The sequence below is a fragment of the Rhodnius prolixus genome, unplaced genomic scaffold (assembly GCF_049639745.1).
Source record: "Rhodnius prolixus isolate KJV_2025 unplaced genomic scaffold, Rpr scaffold_7, whole genome shotgun sequence".
NCBI lineage: Eukaryota > Metazoa > Arthropoda > Insecta > Hemiptera > Reduviidae > Rhodnius > Rhodnius prolixus.
This window is the reverse complement of record NW_027411582.1, coordinates 5,391,528-5,412,105: the sequence shown is the minus strand read 5'-3', so window position 1 is coordinate 5,412,105 and position 20,578 is coordinate 5,391,528. Positions and strand designations below refer to the sequence as shown.

General features: G+C 30.5%; 2 protein-coding genes across 7 annotated transcripts in view; one reads left to right on the top strand and one right to left on the bottom strand.

Annotated features, from left to right (window-relative positions):
• Wdr24 (WD repeat domain 24) overlaps positions 1-20,578 on the bottom strand; it is a 40,105-nt gene that overhangs the window by 16,876 nt on the left and 2,651 nt on the right. The window contains exons 2-3 of one of the 3 annotated variants that reach the window (XM_074112924.1): positions 20,283-20,438; positions 16,155-16,322 (exon numbers count right to left, since the gene is read on the bottom strand). Coding sequence is in view for 1 of the 3 variants with exons in the window: in XM_074112923.1 (XP_073969024.1) it covers positions 736-829 (94 nt within the window). In the remaining 2 variants the exon portion in view is untranslated. Of the gene's footprint in view, positions 1-735; positions 1,113-16,154; positions 16,323-20,282; positions 20,439-20,578 lie in introns of those variants that run through there. The other 2 variants (XM_074112925.1, XM_074112923.1) reach the window with 2 other exon arrangements.
• On the top strand, positions 1,099-17,772 carry LOC141446484 (ras-related protein M-Ras-like). 4 transcript variants are annotated; one of them, XR_012453738.1, is made up of 7 exons: positions 1,099-1,235; positions 1,655-1,916; positions 2,063-2,216; positions 3,893-4,055; positions 5,045-5,285; positions 13,623-13,665; positions 14,202-17,772. XR_012453738.1 is itself a non-coding variant. In XM_074112994.1 (5 exons), exons 2-5 carry the CDS (start codon positions 1,730-1,732, stop codon positions 5,132-5,134), a joined length of 594 nt encoding a protein of 197 aa, XP_073969095.1. In that variant the 5' UTR covers positions 1,099-1,235; positions 1,655-1,729; the 3' UTR covers positions 5,135-5,808. The 4 variants fall into 4 exon arrangements, 1 of the variants encoding a protein (XP_073969095.1); XR_012453739.1 differs by lacking the exon at positions 13,623-13,665; XR_012453737.1 differs by having other exon boundaries at positions 13,623-17,772.

Below are 20,578 nucleotides of genomic sequence, written 5' to 3'. Positions count from 1 at the left end.
TAAATGAATGTACTGTTTTGTCATAATCAGTTAAACTCCTCTGTATCATGAACTTTATCTTAATTTTACGTATATTTTGTTTTCTTAATGAACTTTTATACTAATAACGAAAAATAATAAATGTTTGGGATTCAGAGTTGCTCCCTAAATAATCCGGAATATACCCTCAAATAATGGAACGTTTTATAATTATTTTTATCCATGAAAATCTGTTTTCAACAGGTTTCATATATGTAGTAATTTTTCGAAGTTGATCTAACAGTTAATTCTAATGATTCTTCTAGGAAATTTTACTTTCACTTATGTTGATTATGACTCAATCTTTGTCATTAGAGAAATCTTAAAGATAAATATAAAATCAAAACATGTACAATTAAAAATTGGTTTAATTAACGTTAACTGCCAGTATGTGGACCCACGAGAATTAAGTTTTATTTCTGCTCAGGATTCTTCCTTCATTAATTTAAAATGGATCCGGTTTTTTCTCGAGATTGTTTAATACTGCTGACTCCGTCATGCATTTTTTTGCCTGACTATTGAGAATAGCAACGTGAAGTGTCCGTAATGCCACTTTAACACTTAGGTTCCAACTTAGTTAACATACTGTTTTGTAACATTCTATAGAGATCTACTGCTTTTTATAAAGCAAGATTTGTCCCATCAGGAGAAATCGTATCAATATTTCCTACAAATATAACCAATATGCAAACAATAATGATTCAAATAAAAACTTACCATTCCTACCAGCTATCACAACATGAGTATAATCTTTATTCAATGCTAATGCATTAGCCGGGCCTTCTTGTGTAATAAATATACTTTTCGACATATTGTAAAACTTGTTTCTTCATGTTTTAGGTGAAGAGAACACTAACGTACTTGTCTAAATTCATTATACGAAGTTTAAAGGTTTTTCTAGTAGTTTGGTTAAGCAGCACAAAACTTTGTTATTTGAATAGGCAATCCTAAAATCTGTAGGAAACTTTAAGTACAATGAACAACAAAAAAAGAAACCTTCAAATTATCAGAAAAGATGCCAACTATCACTAGCAGCACAGGAGAGTGTTGAATTCAAGGAACTAACTCTTAAAATGCCCTCCCAACGCCCACAGACCCTTAACTAAACTACACCGAAAAGGGGTGTCCGTTTTGATGTATAGATGTGTGATGTGAAGGTGATGTCATGTCGGTTTTTGTTGCTTCTCTGGGTGGGAGCTATATGATTTAAACATGAGGTAACTTTCAAAAATTCTATATTATTATTTTATTTTCACTGGGTAAGATTTTTCATTTTATTTATTGGTATTAAAAATTGTTTAATATCAAATTTATGGCTAGTACACTAACTATTACTGCACATCTGCTAACCTTATTTTTTTTATCAAGTAATGCTTTTTTTTTTTAAAGTAGTCTGTGGAAAACAACAGTTTAAATTAAAAATAAAGATTTAGGTTTGATCAGTAAATCAATGATGAATTTTCAAAGGAAAAATTTCAAATTAGGTTTTAAAAATTTGAAAGGTAGCATTAGAAAAAAAATGGCCTGGACGGAGTATGAGTCATACATTATCTTGTTTAAACGTGAATACATGGGGCATTTTTAAGTATTTAGTCACATCTCATTTCTTCTTCGTTACTTTTTTTGTATGTTTCAGTTACTGTCTTAGGTAGAAGTTAAAACCCATTTAATCTAGGAGAGAAACGCTACAATAGGTAGAAGACGAGGTACTATGTCACGAGCGCCTAATGACGATCTCCCCACGTATAAACTGGTAGTAGTCGGGGACGGAGGCGTTGGTAAAAGTGCCATAACCATACAGTTCTTTCAGAAACTTTTTGTAACTGATTACGATCCCACAATTGAAGATAGTTATATTCAGCATACAGAAGTCGACGGAGTATGGTGTATCTTAGACGGTAAGAATTTCTCATAATTCTTTTCTTCAGATCTTAGGCGTGACTTCTTTAATGATCTAAGTCTTTTATTTCCTATCTTTCAAGTTGCCCAGCTTTATTGTTCATTACATTTACATTATTTTAATATCAATAATTTACATTATTAGTGCTAGACACAGCTGGACAAGAGGAGTTCAGCGCAATGCGAGAGCAGTACATGAGAAAAGGTGACGGATTCCTTCTCGTATACTCGGTCACGGATGCTCAGAGTTACGAGAATATAGTCAACTTCCATACCCAAATACTCAGAGTAAAAGATCGGTAAGTTTTTTTTTTTTTTAACGTTGATAATCGGGATCCCAAAGGCGCCCCTGAGATAATACATGTTAAATGAAAGATAAGACTATCACATAAGTGTCACAAGGTGTAGAATAAATTGAACTGTTAAGGAGAGAATAATTCTTAGATTTCTTAATGGTTGTTCAGTACAATGGCTTTGGGTTTGAATGGTTTTCTCTAGAAAGGAACTTATGTAAGTCAATAAATCAAAACTTGGGAGTTGTATCAAACTTAAAAAAGTAAAGCAATTTGAAATATTTTCTCTTTTTTGAATTAATTTAAAAAGCAGTTTTTTATTTATTCCTAAAATAGGCTGGGATAGAGACTGTCATATTTTTGGGGTTGATTAATGTTAATTCATTCCCTAGCCAATTCAACAGAAGATTTGTCTTTCTTGTGGATGCAGTAACGCAATCAGCACCAAATACTAAAGTCTCCAACGTTCACTGAATGCAAATAAAACCTGTGGAAGTAGTTCTATTTCTTGGATATTGCGAACTCACAATTGAACTGTTTTCCATAATTACTATCATCTTCCACATTTCAAATTGTTCAATTAACAATCGTGTTTAATTTTTCTGTTGTACCTTTTCCTTTTTTTAGGAAGAGATAAGAGGTGGAAGTCAGAGATAACCAATTCCTGGAATCTCAAGCACTCCTCCTTCCAAATCCATATACATTAAGTTTTGTAAAATTTGTGTCTTTGGCTTACCAGCTTTTGGTCCCGTAGAGCTATTTGGTTGTCTTTTTTTTGGAGTTTACCTAACCGCCCAAACGTGCTTCATTGGAATTACGTTAATTAGATGAATTTGACTTATTTCTTATTTATTTTTTTGTTTATCTCTATGCAGTTTAGCTAAAAAAAATGTTGAGTATCCTTTTGAGATTTATTTCATTCAACAACTCTATTCTTGCCTCATGCGTATACGGCAAAAATTTGACTAAGCATTCGTCTTCGAAAATTAGGAGGCCTATTAAAGTCCAAAGAAACTCCTGTAAGCTAGTAAGATCTGTACCTTATCTCTGCTAACAAGTCTTTGTCACAGAGTAGCTCAACTCGTCTTCTTTTTCAAAAGCGAATTTGCTAGTCGATTGACTTATATTTTACTTTCCAATTTATTAGGTAGCTAATTAAGAACGAATTATTCGAACGAAAAAGATATATATTGCTTTCTGTGGAGTTATATATATTCATATAGTGCTGTCATCTCTAAAGTGTACGAAGTTTTGATGTGTGATGTGGTAAGGTAGAGATTGTTGATAGGCCTTCAAGGCTTAAGTAGTTTTTCTCATTTTCTTCTGCATAGTATTTGTGAGAGGTTATTGTAGGATTCATTGTGTTAAATTAGACCAATTTACTCCTAGGAGCTCCAATAGCCCTGAAGCAATGTCCGGCCCTCTTCCCTTGTTAAGTTCAGAAAATATGTAAAATTGATTAACTGTATATTTAAATATATAATCTATTAATAAATTACTAAATTTTCGAGGATGTATTGAGTATACATATATTTTTTTTAAATCGATAGATTTTTCTTTTAACAGATTTTAAAGTTCCTAAAAAGGTCGGGATTCTCTGAATTACAGGAATCAGAACAATTGTAATTTGATTTTGTTTCTTTTTCGTTACTGATAAAATACATTTTTACACCTCCTTACAGTGATATCTACCCAATGCTGTTGGTAGCTAATAAGGTAGATCTCGTTCATTTAAGAAAAGTATCTGAAGAGGCAGGAAGACAATTGGCTTTGAAATTAGATATACCATACATCGAAACAAGTGCCAAGGATCCTCCTCTTAATGTTGATGCTGCTTTTCAAGAGGTAAGTTTAATGTTCATGTAAAATCATGCTTCTTGCCTTTAGATTACTTCTTCCTGAAGGTTCTTTTCTAAGTAAAAAAAAATTTTAAACGTATATAGCTATACACATTTTATTTTTCAATGTATTGGTGTCTTGTACATCATTTTCTCAGAAAATGTTAATTAACTTTTAATTCTTCAGGAAATTTCAGAGATGTCCATGCTTTTTGACTGAAGAACCTACATATTTATCTTAATATTTTTACTATTGTTTTTTTTTTTTTAAATTTCTTACAAATTATGTTATACTTTTTTTTCTAAACTAGTGAGAGAAAGTAAATATTTTTGGGTTACTTTGTGTATTTTACTGTTGTTACTTCCTGTCTGTAAATTTTGATTCCTCCAAGAATTAGACTTCATTATTTCCGGTCATTTTTTTTATTATTACACTTTATTATTTGCCTCCGAAAAAATTAAGTCAAAAAATGAATTAATAAAATGAAAAAGAAACAAAAGTCATTCAAATTGTGTCTTTCGTTTCGGAATTTCGATCTTGTCGCCACATACAAAAACGTGACTCTTCACTAAAGATAATGTAGGCAGAGACATTGTCGGTAGGAATGATGATTATACGGCGTTATCTGGCGGCGGTAAACTGTTCATCCCTTTGATGCACCCTTTGATTTCAAGTCGTTTATTCAAAAATTGTAGATTGTATTTGAAGGGTGGTTTCACCCAAAAGGGGAAGACACGCTGGTAATCCAAAATGCCCATTGTTCCCCAATAGTTTTTACTCATAAATAGCTGAAAGTCGAAACCTCTCTCATAAATCCATTTATTTGAGGCTACGATCTTCTTGGTTTTACTTTCCCCAAAGATGGTGTAAAATGCCTTGCTCAGACTGGAAGCTACTTACCCGAAGCTCAGAATAATGGTTTTTAGTATTCATACCTTATGCAAATAGTTAAGCAGGAATATATTTTTAAAAACGAATTTTTGTTTCCTATTTAGGTTGTACGTATCATTCGAAATCAACCTCCAGCAGAACTAGAAAGAAACAGACGAAGAAGAAGAAGGTCTGGAAAATGTAATCTTCTCTAATCTGTGATCAGCCAAATTGTACTGATAATAGGAAGAGAGAAAAAAAAAACAAAATTAAGGTTTTTCTTTGTCACCAAATCAACCCTCCACACAAACAAATAAGAAAAGAAGAAACTTTTTTTTAAAAAAAAAAAAGTTATCAAATTTAAAGGTAATAGCAAAACGAATACAAAACGTATTTTCCTAACTTCTAAATCTATTACATTTGATAAATTAAAAAATTCAATATCATTTATTTTGTTTTTTAAATTTCTCATTATTTTTTCTCTTTTTTTTAGTCAGAAAATGAATGTATAGATTTTCAGTTATTATAGATACTTGTATTTCTTATTTCATGTGAAAATATTTCAAATTTTTCTTTTTCATTTTTAAATTTTGTATTTTATTTTGAAATTAACGTCTTTTGAAGGACAGGAAAAAAATATCATTCACGAAAAAAATTATATGTGACAATAAAATAAAAGAAAATAAAAAAAAAGTAAATAAATGAACTAAAATGACTCTAGCAGTATTTTAGCGTTGGCTCATTTTGCAAAAAAAAAAAAAAAAAAAAACCATTGCAATATATGCTTTTTGAGCCTTTGACCAATTTTCGAGAATTTATTGTTGCTTTTAATAATAATTATTATAAATAATAATAGTAATAATAAAAAGTAATTAATAATGGTATTATTTATATTCTATTATTATTATTTTTTCTATTAAGTAATTCGTTGTTTTTAAACTATCTTTTCAAATATTTAAAAATTAAATTTACGCGCTGTAAATGACGAACATTTTTGTGTTTAGATTAAGTTGAGTTCTTACGCATTTTTGCTCCTTGTTGTGGTTGTGCTGAATTCCATTTTCTAATTTTCAGTGGTCAGTTGCGTTTCCCTTGAAAGTTTTCAGAGTCAAGTACTTCATTCCATTTCACTTTTGTCTTCCTGATTGAAACTTAAATTCCTTCATTTTTTAATTTCTAGGGTACTTACTATTGTCAGATTTACTTTTCATCACAAATTTCATTCGTCATAACATTCATATTTTGTTTAGAACATATTCTGTTTTGGATATATTAATGATTTAGTTTAATGCCAGAGGTAATATTTCTTTTACTGACTTGAACATATGGGCATTTCAATCACATTTGCTGCCGGCTTGAGTGTTTTTTAAAATGGGTGCTAAGAAATGTCGCTACCGATAGGAATGTCAAGATTGCTGAAGAATTGTTTTGCTAGAATCCTTGAATTAATCTATCCGTGTATAATTATTTCCATCCTCTAAGAAGTGTGCGATTTTACCTTGTAGAGTTTGGACCGTACTCCCTATTACAGATTAAATCCAGCTTTTTTTCTTATACAATTCTCACGCCCTCTTCACCTTTTTCCCACTTCGGCCTTGATCTCCTTCTATCTCTCTTCTGGTTTTGGAATCTGAAATGAACTATATCCCCGCATGTTTGGCCCCTACCATCAACATCCTATACGCGAGCGTTGAACATCCTTGTTGTCAGTAGAAAATCCTTAAGTCTTGTCAGGACAAATGTTTTATCATACACAGGAAAACAGCACAATTTAATGATATTATTATTTTTTAATGAATAATTTTCTAAATTTTCTGTAAAATAAATTTTAATAATGCATTTTTACGATGAAAAATTGTAACAAAAGAAAAAAAAATTAGCATTCAGTTGATCTGAATGGGTATTATATAGATTATAAATAAATGTATTTATGGAATGAATTTGTAAATATGTAAAATATAAATTTTTCGCATTTAAATAATCAAAAAGGAAGAAAAACATAGCTGACGTCAGTCAATTATCATTTGAAAATTTGATAATGAACACAAAGTTTTTTAGAACAGTGGCCAGATGTATTTATTTTGTACTATTCTTATATAAACAGAATTTTAACCTCTTCTTTACTGAGTTTGTAGAGAGTTAAAGTGCACACAGTACTAACAATCCAGCCGGCTACATTCCCCACCATACTGAATTCTTTTTAACTCAAGGTTGTTTTCCCCACTACTTGTTTACAAGCATTTTAAAGCTTAAATCCCCTTCTTTAAGGGTTTTAATCTTTTTAAATCTCCTTATAATTAATAACTATTATATTTCCTGTGCATTTATTCAATTTTTTTCAATAATTAATGCTTTTAATTATGTTTAATTAGCCTAATGTTTTGGGATTATGATAGCTAGAAAGAAATACTTTTTAAAATAATTTATTTTTACGTTTTTGTGACAAAAAATTACAAAATATAAAATATGTCTTATGAAATAGAAATAACTAGAATGTTTTTTGTGTGTGATATATTTCAAAGCATGGGACCACACACAGTCCTTCATTGCATTTATCACAGTAATATCTAGTATCCTTTCTTTTCTGCGCTTTTTTACATACTGCGCAGGTTTTCCGTGGGCTTTTTACTTTTGGCGAGTCAGGTATTAGCTTTGGGAAATGTCTCTCTGTCAATCTAAATGGTGCGGATTCTGATGACCGTCGCCCGGATTTTTTCCTTTCTTTGTGGTGATTCTCTAAGATTTCTCTAATTAGAGAAAGTTGAAAATCGGCGAAAGGCATGTTCTTTCTCGTTGTGATTTTATGCAGGATATAGGCATTCATTATACACAAATCTAATATGTGGAAAAAATACTTCCTATACCATTTAGACGATTTTCTTATAGTTTCCACAGTTGACAGTATCCTATCTGCTATATCCACTGCACCCATATTTTTATTATAATCAATTACACATGCAGGCTTCATTTTTTTCAACCCCGTAACAAAATCAGTTTTGTTACTTTCAACCATTGATGCATCATGACAGGTTGTCAGCATCCAAACCTCTCTCCTGTCGCACCATTTCATCGCAAGTAGCATTTTGGATGCCCGAAAGGTTAATTCGCCTTTTTTCAAATTTTCTTGCATTGAAGGCATTTCTTTTCTATTTTTTCTGACTGTTCCACAGGCATTGAACCTGTTCTGATGAAGCCATTGGAATAAAATTGGGCTGGTATACCAGTTGTCCACATACACTGTATGGCCTTTGTTTTTGTAAGGATCCAGCAAAGTGGAAACAATGTTCGCCGATTTTCCCAAATCTTTATTTTCAATATTCACATCTGTTGAGGCTCCTGTGTATATAATGAAATCCAAAATGTAATTTGTTTGGCAGTCACAGAGTACGAAGGTTTTTATCCCAAATCTACTCCGTTTTGATGGGATGTACTGTTTGAAAGAAAGTCTACCTTTGAATAAAGTTAAACTTTCATCAATACATAACTTCTGGAACGGGTAGAAACATGTTTTAAATTTACCTCTGACAATGTCGACAACTCGTCTAATTTTTATTAGAGGATCATTTGTAATATTGGTGAGAGTGTTGTCACTAAAATGAAGAAAACTCAACAGAAGCAAATATCTGTCTCTTGCCATTATTTTTGTAAATATTGGCGTCTCTAGAAGAGTATCTTTGGTCCAATATTCTGAATATTTTAATTTCTTAATTCTAGTCATGAGCATTGATATCGCCAAAAAACAATACATTTCATCTGTATCGGTATCAACCCATCTTTTTAGTCTGGATGAGATCCGACTCACTTTTCCTATACACAAATTACCATAATTATTTGTTTCAATACAAATGATTTTTATTAATCCTAAAGTAAAAAAAGTAGTGAAATAATTATAAATTGAAGTTTCACTATCTACCTTAATTTTTGGACCAGAATTAGTGCCATCAAATTTGTGTATGGTTGGGTTCAAGTCTGTTACTTTCCACGAAAAATAATTTTCATAATCTGTCTGCCTACCTGCTGTTTCCTCATCAGTCTCATCAAAAGACTCGGAATCAGTTGAAATTGCAAGCGGAGACGGAGGGAAAGTTGATGGTCGCGGAGCATCCGGTTCCTTGGATGTAGATGGTCTAGGCTGATCATCAAAAGTTGATGGTCGCGGAGCATCCGGTTCCTTGGATGTAGATGGTTTAGGCTCTTCATATTCTTCTTCTGAAGAAGAAAATTCTTCTTCACTATCACTTACTGTCAAAAGTTTTAAAATTTCTTCTTCACTTAGTATTTTACCAGCCATAGTTTCTAAACTGAAGAAATAAACTAAAATCTGAACTGTAATAAAATAATCGGAAATTCAAACTCACTAAAGTCAATAAATTCAAAGTAAAAACTATAATAAACTATCCGAACTTCTAAGAATAACTAGAAATAAAAATTAAAACAATAATACTAAAAATAACGCAATAGAAACTAATAAATAAACGCAAATAATAACTACTAAAAATTCAAAAAGTGTAACTAAAAAATTGCAAATAGTTGGTACTTGAACGAAAGCAAACGCAATAGTGATAAAAATATGTATGCAAGTGTGTTATCCACCCTTAACATGTGTTCATAGTCGTAAAAACATAAACCATACAATAAAAAAAAGGAGCAGGTAGAAAAACTAAATCTAAAAAGGAAAAATAGGGTTCTAGTAGGTAGTGGAAAAATCAGTCTGTGTACGAAACAATAAAATTTAAAAACACAAAGTTGCTATCTATTGCCATTCCAGTAAATTAAAAATATTGTCGATACCATAGATTGTATAGATGTCGCTGGAGAATTGAAAACTAATAGAAATATAACAAAAAAATGTCAATAGATGTCGTTGGGAGAATTAAAAAAATAACAACACACACACAAAAAAAATGCCATCTATTATCATTGTAGTACATTAGAAATATTATATAGAATGTATAGATGTCGCTGGAAGCATTAAAAATTCATCCACATTTAACTGGGAATAGTAAACAAACGAAAAAGCACCAACCGCATAAATGGGTAGTTAGTACCAGGAGAAAGTCGGCCGGCACCGCATTAATGGGGTGTTAGTACCACCAGCACGTCAAGTCAAACCGCATATATGAGTAGTTAGCACTCAAGAGGTTAATAAATATAATTACATAAATAAATAAAATTGCCCTTTTTCCAAAAGTAAAGAAGAAAACCTATGTAAAAATCACAATAAAATTTTAGCGCATACTGTCGATTGATTTTTGATATCGAAAAGCGGTAAGTGATTAGTCGGTTGCTTGCAGTAGGAGTGTTATTATTCATCTAAATTAGGGTCGCAAAGGTTTCTCTTTCTTTTTTGTTTCACCGCAATATTATATCGAATTTGCAGATGTTTGTTAATTGGTACTCTCTGTCTAACAAATGCCGTACAGACTGGCCATTTCTTGGTTACTATAAATCTCTAAAGAAGCACAAGTGGGAAAAATTGTTTTAAAAGAAATAATCTTGCGATATACTCGATCACGGGTTAAGGAGTAAACCTAATTCATGACTATCGGCGTGTTAAATTGTAGGCAATGAAGAAACAGATAAATTAAATTCCGGACTTAAGCCGTTCAAGATTTACAGTGGAACCATACCGGAAAATAACTTAAAGAGGAATTAGCCTAAACCTAATCATCTCAAATCTACAAATAAAAAATCTGTCATGAGATTATTGTGTGTTTCCTCCACCTCACAATCTTAAAAGTTGATTTGGCATGATACCCTTATTATGAACAGATGTTTCCTTAAACCTTAAGAGATCTATCCAGATATTTGTGATATGTCCTTGAAATATCTATAATTATCGTACTATTCAGGCCTCTAAAATTGCTATGTATATGCGCACATAGTCCGTAATACTAAGTTGCGTGAAGGGACGTTTGTTCCTTAAGATCTATTCTAAGAGCCATGTTTCTTGCGATTATTTCAGTTACAGTCTAGTTGTTTTGTTGAAATATTCTCTCACTTTCCCTATTCGGCGCTGAGACTCTGAAAGCAACTGACTGCCCAAACAGCCTCCACACACTTTCAGGTGCCATTCCTATTTTCCTCAAGTCTCTTACCACTATCCAGCCACTATACAAGTTTTAGCCTGCTTTCCAGATGGCGAATTTTAAAAGAGCCTTTGTATAATTTCTTCTGCAGGCATTCCTTCTTGAAACCCAAGTCTCGTTTGCATAATTGATAACACTGGTCTACTGACTGTTATATACTAAACGTTTAGCCTATTTTGGCCGAGATTTGGAGCCCAGTAATAATAAATAAAATTTATTTCTTGCAGTGATCTTGGCATTTATAATAAAACTTATCTTTTTCCGTTAAGTGATCACTGCTTCGAGATATTTAAAGTTGTTCATTCTCGCGAAGTTGTAAATTCCATCAGCAACGGATTCCTTTTTGCCGCCCAGATCTCTAGCGGTTTTCATATAAAAGTTGTTTTCTTTATTTATTTACTGCCTTTTTAAACTGTTAAAAAACTCCGGTTATTATTTTCATTGTATTTCATGTAATACGCTGCGTCAGATTATTGCAAATGATGATCGTGGATTTGGTGCGGAGAATGTCCATGAGGTTCTTTCTAACCAGCTAGATTGAAAAGATAGTGGATATTAACAAATATTTTTAAAAAGAAACGACAGGAGTGGATTTCGAAAATGAAACTGTAACAATCAGACGATGAGTTTTTAAGGGCTTAAAAATTTATAAGAAATTTAGTCGTGATTGATTGATAGAAACTCGGGTGAGCTCCTCTGGTTTTGAAACTTTTTTAATAAATTTAGTCTAAATTTAAAAAAAAAGGAGTACTACCGCAATGCAAATACCAATTTTAGATTACTTTTCTGTCCAAGTACAAAGAAGTGCTTGATATATGTTTAGAACAATATACGAACACGTTCACACAGCATCAATAATTGCGTTCAAGTTCACAGTGCAGGTTCTTGATGCCCTACGTGTAAACGAATATCAGTTTAAATCTTGTTCAACCCCTTTCTGCATTTTCTACATTTAAGAGAGAGTTTTCTATTTCTAGCTGTATTCTTTTAATCGTTTAATGTATATTATTTAACAGTTCGTATAATGCTAACAATCAATAGTTTTTGACAAGCCCAAAATTAAAAATAAATTTTAAAAAACTCATCAATGCGAATTTAAATAAACACAAAATAAAAAATATAGTAAAGAAACAATCTGTTAACACCTACTTTTATAAGGTCTACGATATTTACAAAAAATAAATAATAATATTAACGTGTTTATCGGTGCACACCAGATTTTTATGTTCAAAAGAATCCAAATCTTTATTTGGTTTTGTACTCATTTATTATTACAATTAAATTTAATGTAAAATATATGTATCTATTAAGTTGTTAACTAGCTTTTTAGAGTCAAAAAGAAAATAAAAATAAATAAACTAAATATTGTTTTTTAATTGGATGAGTGAACGTATTTTAAATTATAAGAAAAGAAAAAGAAAATTTTACAGTCATTAAATAAGATTTTTGTGATCCATTGACCAAAGCTTTAAAACAAAAAATTAAGGAAAAAAAAATTTATGACTGTACATTATTTATTAAAACATTTTTGTAAAAAAAGAAAGAAAGTATAAATTATAAATATACATATATATATATATATATATATGAATGTGTCTCTTTAGAATTTGCTCAACAAAGCACTTGCTAGGCTGTTTTCATTTTTATTGATTTATTTATTTCATTTAACTTTATGTAAGCGATATAATCGGGTAAAGCATGAGATGATCTCAAAAGTGGATGAATGATAAAATACTAAAGTTTTATGTAACAAAAGATTATTTTATGAAAGTTTGAGGTACAATCCACACTAGACACATCTTTTATTTTATATGTGTTCACGTTTCCTTATCAGTATCCGAACTGATGCGCAACAACGGAGATCATTACAAAAATAGTTACGATACAAAATTATCGCGAATGGGAAACTTGAAACAATGTTTTGCTCTACATTTGCTAGAATGAATGGGTAAGCTACATGTATAACGTCTTCTTCTCCTTCTCAGCTTGGTTCAATACTTAACATAGATTGACCCGAGAGTCAACACTATCGCGACCTAAAGGCCACACAATTGTAGAAGACATTTTCCTAAAATTTTAGAAACGTGTCCACATTAAATGTTGAAGAATGTATGGTATTGTTGCTATAAAATAGCCTAAATAAAAGTTTATTTAAGTCTATACTTTTTTCGAGGTGCAGGAGTTGGATTGGAACTCATGTAATTCATATTTTCGTTGTACATTCCCTTAAAAAAATAAATAAATAAAAATTTCTTGACCGTAAGGGGCCCCCAGTTGATGATGAGAAAAGGAGTTCCTTTGACAAAGGTTGAAGTCATTATTTTCCAAATTGTCGAATTCCTAAGACAAGAAACTCGTTAATTTTGTATCTTAACTATATCTGTTCGTAACACACTTTTTGACTCACCCACAGAAGTAATCATAAGTAAATTTGTAAATTTTTATAACTTCTCAAAATTATTTTTTTTAAACATTGTCAGTACATAAATTTTATTGATCCGTTTAATGAAGATATAAATCTTGTATACCATTAATAAATTATCAGATACATAGTTTAATATGTAAAGAGAAGCAGTAAAAGTAAGTAAGTAAAGTAATGCATATTTTTTTTCAGGCGGACTTGACGTCAAACTACCGACCTGGTGTCTTCGAAAGAGGTGAAAAGCAAAATACTTTACTATAGATTGCTTTTACTAACCATTTAATAAGTGGTAAAATAAGTTCAACAATTCATATTTGGCTGTGTATTTGATAATTTATGAATTAATTACTGGTATACTCAAAGGCAACTCCGGAATGAAATAGGAAGGATTAGAAGTTGAAACCCAAAAAGTGAAATTTTCAATAATTTGATAAGTTACATTTAACATGCACCATTACATTGTTTAGGAAATTCCAGTTCTAAAACAAGATTGAACGGCTTAATGGCTCCTATATCTGCAAAGAAACATGAATCCGCATTTTTTCTGCATTCTAAACTTAATTTTTTAATCCAAAATTTGGACGTAAGTTTTGTGTAGAATACGTGGAGATTAGCTAGGCAATTTCATCTACCCAGGAATTTGTTATGGCCCCCACCGAAAGAAGCACCACTACACTCCTGTTTATTTGATTAGACGTAATAATCTGGAGAGGAACTAACACCCTTAATATAGATAGAAAATAATACGTGTGACTTTTCTTCTATTTTCAGTCAATCCAACAAAGTCCATCTGTTGACAGGCCTGTGCGACGCACATGTTTACTCCGTCTGCCTTGGCTCTTCAAGAAAGCTATGATCGTTCGAATGTGTTCCAGCTTTGATGGAGTACTGCCGTAACAAACTTACGCGAGCGACCTCTATCGCCTCTAATCTGGGGTTACTATCCTCCAACTGCTACGTCTATTAGCCGTCTTTGTGGGTTGCACTTCTGCGGCATTTTTCTTCGCCGCAATGTTTAAAAGAAAGAATTAAGGAGTTCTTACTATTTAAAGATCCACTGATGTTAAATGTCCCTGAAGGTGAAAACGTCTAGTTTGTATTAAAGTAAATAAAGAATTAGACTAAGACAACAAAATTCTGGGGTTATACTTGATAATCAACCCTTATGTTTAAAAGTTAAAAATACAATTTTTGAAATGTGGATTTACCCATAAGAATGGATTAATTTGAGTCTTAATATGAGATTATTTGTAAAACAATTTTACTTTGTTAACTATAACAGTTCACTCTCCGCTGATCTAGGCTTTACTCCGAATTAATTAATTATTTATTCTTAATTAATTATTTTATTAGCGAAAACTATCGTATAAAATATGTTTTTGAGTAGCTGTGAGCTAAAAAATTAAGCTTACGTGCCAATAATTATACTACTCATAAAAAACTTGTTTAAAAAAATAGAGAGCCAAACATTAGAGAATTTTTTTTTTTTGTGGGAAGACCTGTCCTTTGTAAAAATGTTGGCAAATGCATGTGAATTTCTTTGGATCTTTTTAACTAATTTAAATTACCATTCGCCCATCGAAACGTGCTTCATTTATCTGTTTCCACACAGTTGTATGTTCAAAAAGTGCTGTGTCAGATAGTATTTAAATAATACATAACAGATTCTTTTAAGCGGAAGTTAAATTTCTCTACAAAAACCAAATTATTCTAATATCTGAAAAATCTGATACCGGTCAGATGCAAGCTTACGATATAATGGGAGGAATCGCCATATCTGTGTAGATCGGTGTTTTTCCCGCACATATTTCCCTTTCATAATAAAAAAGATATAATAAAAGTAGTTGCAAAATAGAAAATGAAACTTGAATAACCTTTTTTATCAGCAACGAGGTAGGTTGTGAATTGTAACGAAAGTTGTTTTTAAATCAAAATTATTGCGCTCTAAAAGAGTTTTATGTTTGTGCGCACCCTGTAGTGTTTCTGTAGGGTTTTTAAACTAGGGTATTCGCAGGAATGGATTGATCCTTGAATATTTAGCTAGTATAATTTTCTCTACAAGTGGAGTGAGTTGTAAAACCGATATTTAGTTAGCCAAAAACAATCCTCTTCTAAACTTAAGCAGTTCTTACATATGAAATGAAAACTTACTTCCCAGTTTTTATAACACGAATAACTCCATTTGCTAAAGAAATACTTCCGTTTGAGGGAATTTTTTTGTGGATAAACTTACCTTTGGGAAGAACGACTTGTTAAGAAAACAGTCCTTTGGTTTTTTCAGCTAAATAATTTTTTATTCACCTTAATAACTTAGAATTCTCTAATGTTCAATAAACGTGGTACCCCCTAGCGACAAAGTGGCGGAACATTTGATTCTGCCCCAGTAATTATACATTGTATCCACATCACAAGTTCTACAATAGAAATTAAGACGTAGTGTCCATTGCAACATGCCACTTGCGTTTAGTGGTTGCCATAATTTTACGTTTTTAATGCCAATTTTGTCGATAAATACATTTTTTTTTCTCTCTCTCTTTTGGGAGGTTGATTTTGAAATAAAATCATAATTTTCTTACTGACTTTTTAGAAATATTTATTCTTATCTTAAGGAGAATTACCATAAATCTTGAACTAATTAGTAACAATTACTCCTGAAGTCTTTGACCATGTTTAATGTGACCTCCGTGCTGGTCTGATTAAAAATTACTTGAAACTTGTACATACCAAACGCTACGTAAAATTGTGTATATCAATTTCGCCATTTAATTGGGAAATAGCTGGTTGAGACTTTCATATACGTGGCACATCAGATCATGCAAAATGTTTTGTGACTCTTGATCCGCGACTTTGTCGCTAACTTTGTAATAAGCGAAAGACAATTGGTGCGGAAGCCTGAAAAAAGGGAAAAAGCAAGGTTTCCTTCCATTAATTTTCAATTTGTTTTCTTTTTCTATTATTATTTTAAGTAAATGTCAAGTATAAATGTAATCGTTATTATTTAATATGAACGATCAAAAAATAAGAAAAAGATTATTAAAAACTTAAAAAAATACAAAAAAAAAATTGAAATATTTATCGATAGATGTTTGATGTTTTAAATGGTTACTAGATGTCAGCTACATATTTTATTCTATAAGTAAGACTTTATTAACGTGAATCAAATAAAGTAAATAGTAATAATATAATTAAACTGATATAGAAAAATATTATATAAGAGTTAAGACAACAAAAAACAGCTTGGTTTTGTTGGTATGGTTTTAAAATGATTGAAATCAACTAATTTTTCGATTTCAACATGTATATTAGCTGTAGTAGAGTAAATACTAATAAAATTAACTTTTGTCTTAACTCTTGAAAACTATTATTGTAAAAACTGCGAATATAAAGCAGAAAATAAAAGGGAAAAGTGTAAACGAGTGATAAAACTTATTTATGTTATAAATAAAGAAAAGTAAAAAAAAAAACAAGAAAAAAATTGCGCACAAAATCGAACATATATATATATATAAATATATTTCGTATATAATTAGATTAAAAAAAAACAAATCCAAAGTTAAATATGAAAAAGGTTGTTTACTATAAATTAATAATTACAAAATAAAAGACAAAAAGAAAAAGAACTATGGCCTATTTCTAAAAGGTATGTTGTATAAAATAAAAATAATTATAATAAATTTTGCTTCTTTCTATTTATTCAATGTGCTTCCAAAAATTTGTATTATCAACTTTCACTTAATAGTTAAGGAAAGTATAGCAATCGACAAATTTTCTATTTCGAGTATTCATGGGAAAAATCTGTTTTGAGGTCTCCTGAGCCCAAAAAAGTGGTTTATTGAAATTAATTAATTATTTATGGAACATGGAAAGGACAAAATATCTGAAATCCTAAAAATCGTAGGAAGTCTACATCTTAGATAGGGCCCTATACCGGGATCTAATTACAACCCAGGGCAGCAACCTATGTTAGCTTCCTCCTCAATCCTGAGAATGACTTTTAGCTCTTGGCCAAAAAAAGTTAAAGTTTACTTTTATTTCTTTCTTTTTTTTGTCAAATTTAATTTTATGAAAACATTTCTTCCCCCAGAATCCTATAATTTTTTTAGTTTTTGTTTTAATAAACATATTTTTAATAAAAATGATACGACTAATGTGGTAGGAAAATGGGTGGTTTATAACTTTATAAACTACCGAAACAAGAGAAAAACTATTAACCTTCAGACAAGTGGAGCATTAAATTTTATTGCGAGTCCCTTATGTCTAGCAAACAAACATAAAACCAACTGTAATAAACCCTACTTTTTTGGAACTGGGATACCTGAATGAATACTGACTGCAGTTAAAATTCTAATTTTGAAAAATTGGAAGATCACAGTGCTACAATCCTCTTACACCTTAGCATTAAGTAAAAAAATAAATAATGGTTTCTACATTCTTCCTTGACTTGTTTTTTTTTAAATTAAATTAATTGTACCTTCCAAAAATGTAATAAATTATTAATATTTAAATAGGTAGGTGATAAACCGGTATGTATTTTATGTGAACCAATATAAAATATTTTTTATTAAAAACATTTTGCTAATCATTATTTTCTAATAATTTTTATTATTATTTACGTTAGCGAAATATAACTTGTAAAATCTTCCCATTTTTTTTAATAAAAAACTAAAATGTGAAAATAAACTAACTTCCTTTTGATTTAAATTCCCTCTAAGTGTTACATTTCTTCTTTCTACTAAGTAAGAGGCAATATTGCGATCGTGTATTGATTGATTTTGCATTTATGCCTAAAATATCTGATTTAAGATCAAATTCTACGATCCAAAAAAACTTAGTTTGCCAATTGGTAAGAGAACAAAAGAAAATCTAGTTTGAGGAACTTCGCAACTTTCTCGTGCTACAATACTTGTGGTTTTCTCTTGGTAACTTTAGGTTTCTCATGGAAAAGCCATTTTAGTGCTACGCCGAAGGACCTTTTTTTTTTATCCCAAATTTAAACCTAGATAGTACGGTAAAATGGTTTGTATCAGCAGAAGAGTGACTGAATGGTTAGATTAGATTAAACTAGGGCGGCCTCAAGGCCTAAGCCACTGCGACCCCTTTGGATCTATTGTGGCTCCCCTCACTCTAAAGCTTACCCTCCAGACCTGTCCTTTTGATCAGACTCTTAATTCTAGAGAGCGATTTTTGGGTAAAGCTCACAGACATTGGTTTTTCCTCCCCGAGAAGTAACATCCTTAGCACCACAAGCCCCTCACACTGACACAATGAATGGTTAATCCAATGCAGCCTAAAATGAGATCTATTTTTAACTTCCTCGGCTGTCATGATGACAAACTTATGAGCCAGTCACAAAATCGCCAATTACACAATTGAGGTATGTAAAAAAATTTGCACATTTTATTGAATGGAAAACGTAAATTATAGGATTCGAAATTCAAAAAAAGGTTTTTACAAATGGTCTCTTTCTCTCTCTCTCTCTAACACACATTGAATGTATATACGTATCGTCGTTATGCGATCATCATAACTAAGAAAAAAAAAATATATATTACAAAGTTCTAATTTAATATCTAGTTAAGATCACATTGATTATTTAGTTCAAAAATTGTGTACAACCTTCACAAATTTATTTTATTAAATTTTGCAAGAAGTAAAAAATCTCTATAAAAATTAATCTTGTTTTGTAACTAGAAAAATGATAAAAATAAAGTTGAATAAATGAAAAACTATAGAAAAGAAAATAGTAACTAGAATATATGTATAATTAAATAAAAATGGTACTGAAAAGCTAAATTAACAAAAGAAACAGAAATACAAATAGAAAGAGAAAATCTTATCAAATTAATTTTATTTAAACAATTAGTTGAGACCACTGGACATGACCATGTTGAGTGGTCGAAATAAATATATCATCAATGATAAACGATCTGATCTACACTTCCTCACTTAGAAAAAATAAAACAATCTTAGTAAAAACCTTGATTCTATATTTGGAGAACAGCTAATGAGGCCGAATTTAAGGGGCACAGCTATAAATTGAGGTCTAAAAAGATATGTTTTAGATCACTTTGTTTCGCCAAAATTCAAACCGTACAAATTTACCTGTGAATTATGTAATATTTCATTCGAGTATATAGTATCTTAATTAATATCTAGTGCTAGTTCTTAAATCATAATACGTTTCATTTTTATTTGAAACATAATTAGATGAAAATTTTATCAGGGCAGCTTTAGTGAAGAGATAACTGTTATCCCTTCCCCAAATTAAATGCTATTTTAGAGTAGCACGGTCTTCTCTTATCGTTACATATCAAGTATTAATGAGCTGCTAAAATTCCGAATATAAAGAAAATGTTTCGTGTGGCATTATGAATTCTTGAACTATTTATTTAACATCCGTTCCGCTTTCGTAGATTAATTTCCAATCAATTTTGAAAATAAATAAATAATAAATAAAATAAATTCATCACGTAAATTTATTAATTTTTATGGGGGGTTTTTAGAGATGACTAGGCTTTCCTGGAAAGTCCCTTATTGAATAATTAATCTGTATGAAGTCAAATAACATTCAGTAAACATTCGAACTTTGAAAAAACGTTAATGTACTAAGAACTAAGAATTCGTTTGTAGCTGACACTTTTTCTTTAACCATTAAGAACTTTGAATAAAATGCTCTTCAACTATTTTTTATTAAAAAAAAAAAAATAATAGCAGCAAGTTTTTAACCGATTTCAAGATGTTGCTAGTTGATACATGTTAATATTTGTTAGTTAATTAAATAATTTAAAATAAATATTAACATATGTATAATTATTATATAAGTTAATAATTTATTAAAGAAAATTGATTTACTTGATTTATTAAGATGAGAATTTGAGCCAAAATTTGATTTTCTCATTATAACTTTATAGGAATCATTTGAGGATGCTTCTGACGGTAAAAAATATAAGTTGCTTTCAAGGTGCAGTTCAAAAAATTTTCTAAATAGTGAAGATAGAAGAAAAAAATCTGCAATTTGTAAAAGATAAAAAGAAATTGTTTCATATCTTTTTTTTTAAATCTGGAATTCATAATGAATATATATTGATAAAAAAACTAAACACTTTACAGTTCACATAAATGGTACTGGAATTTCCCTTAGGTCTTTT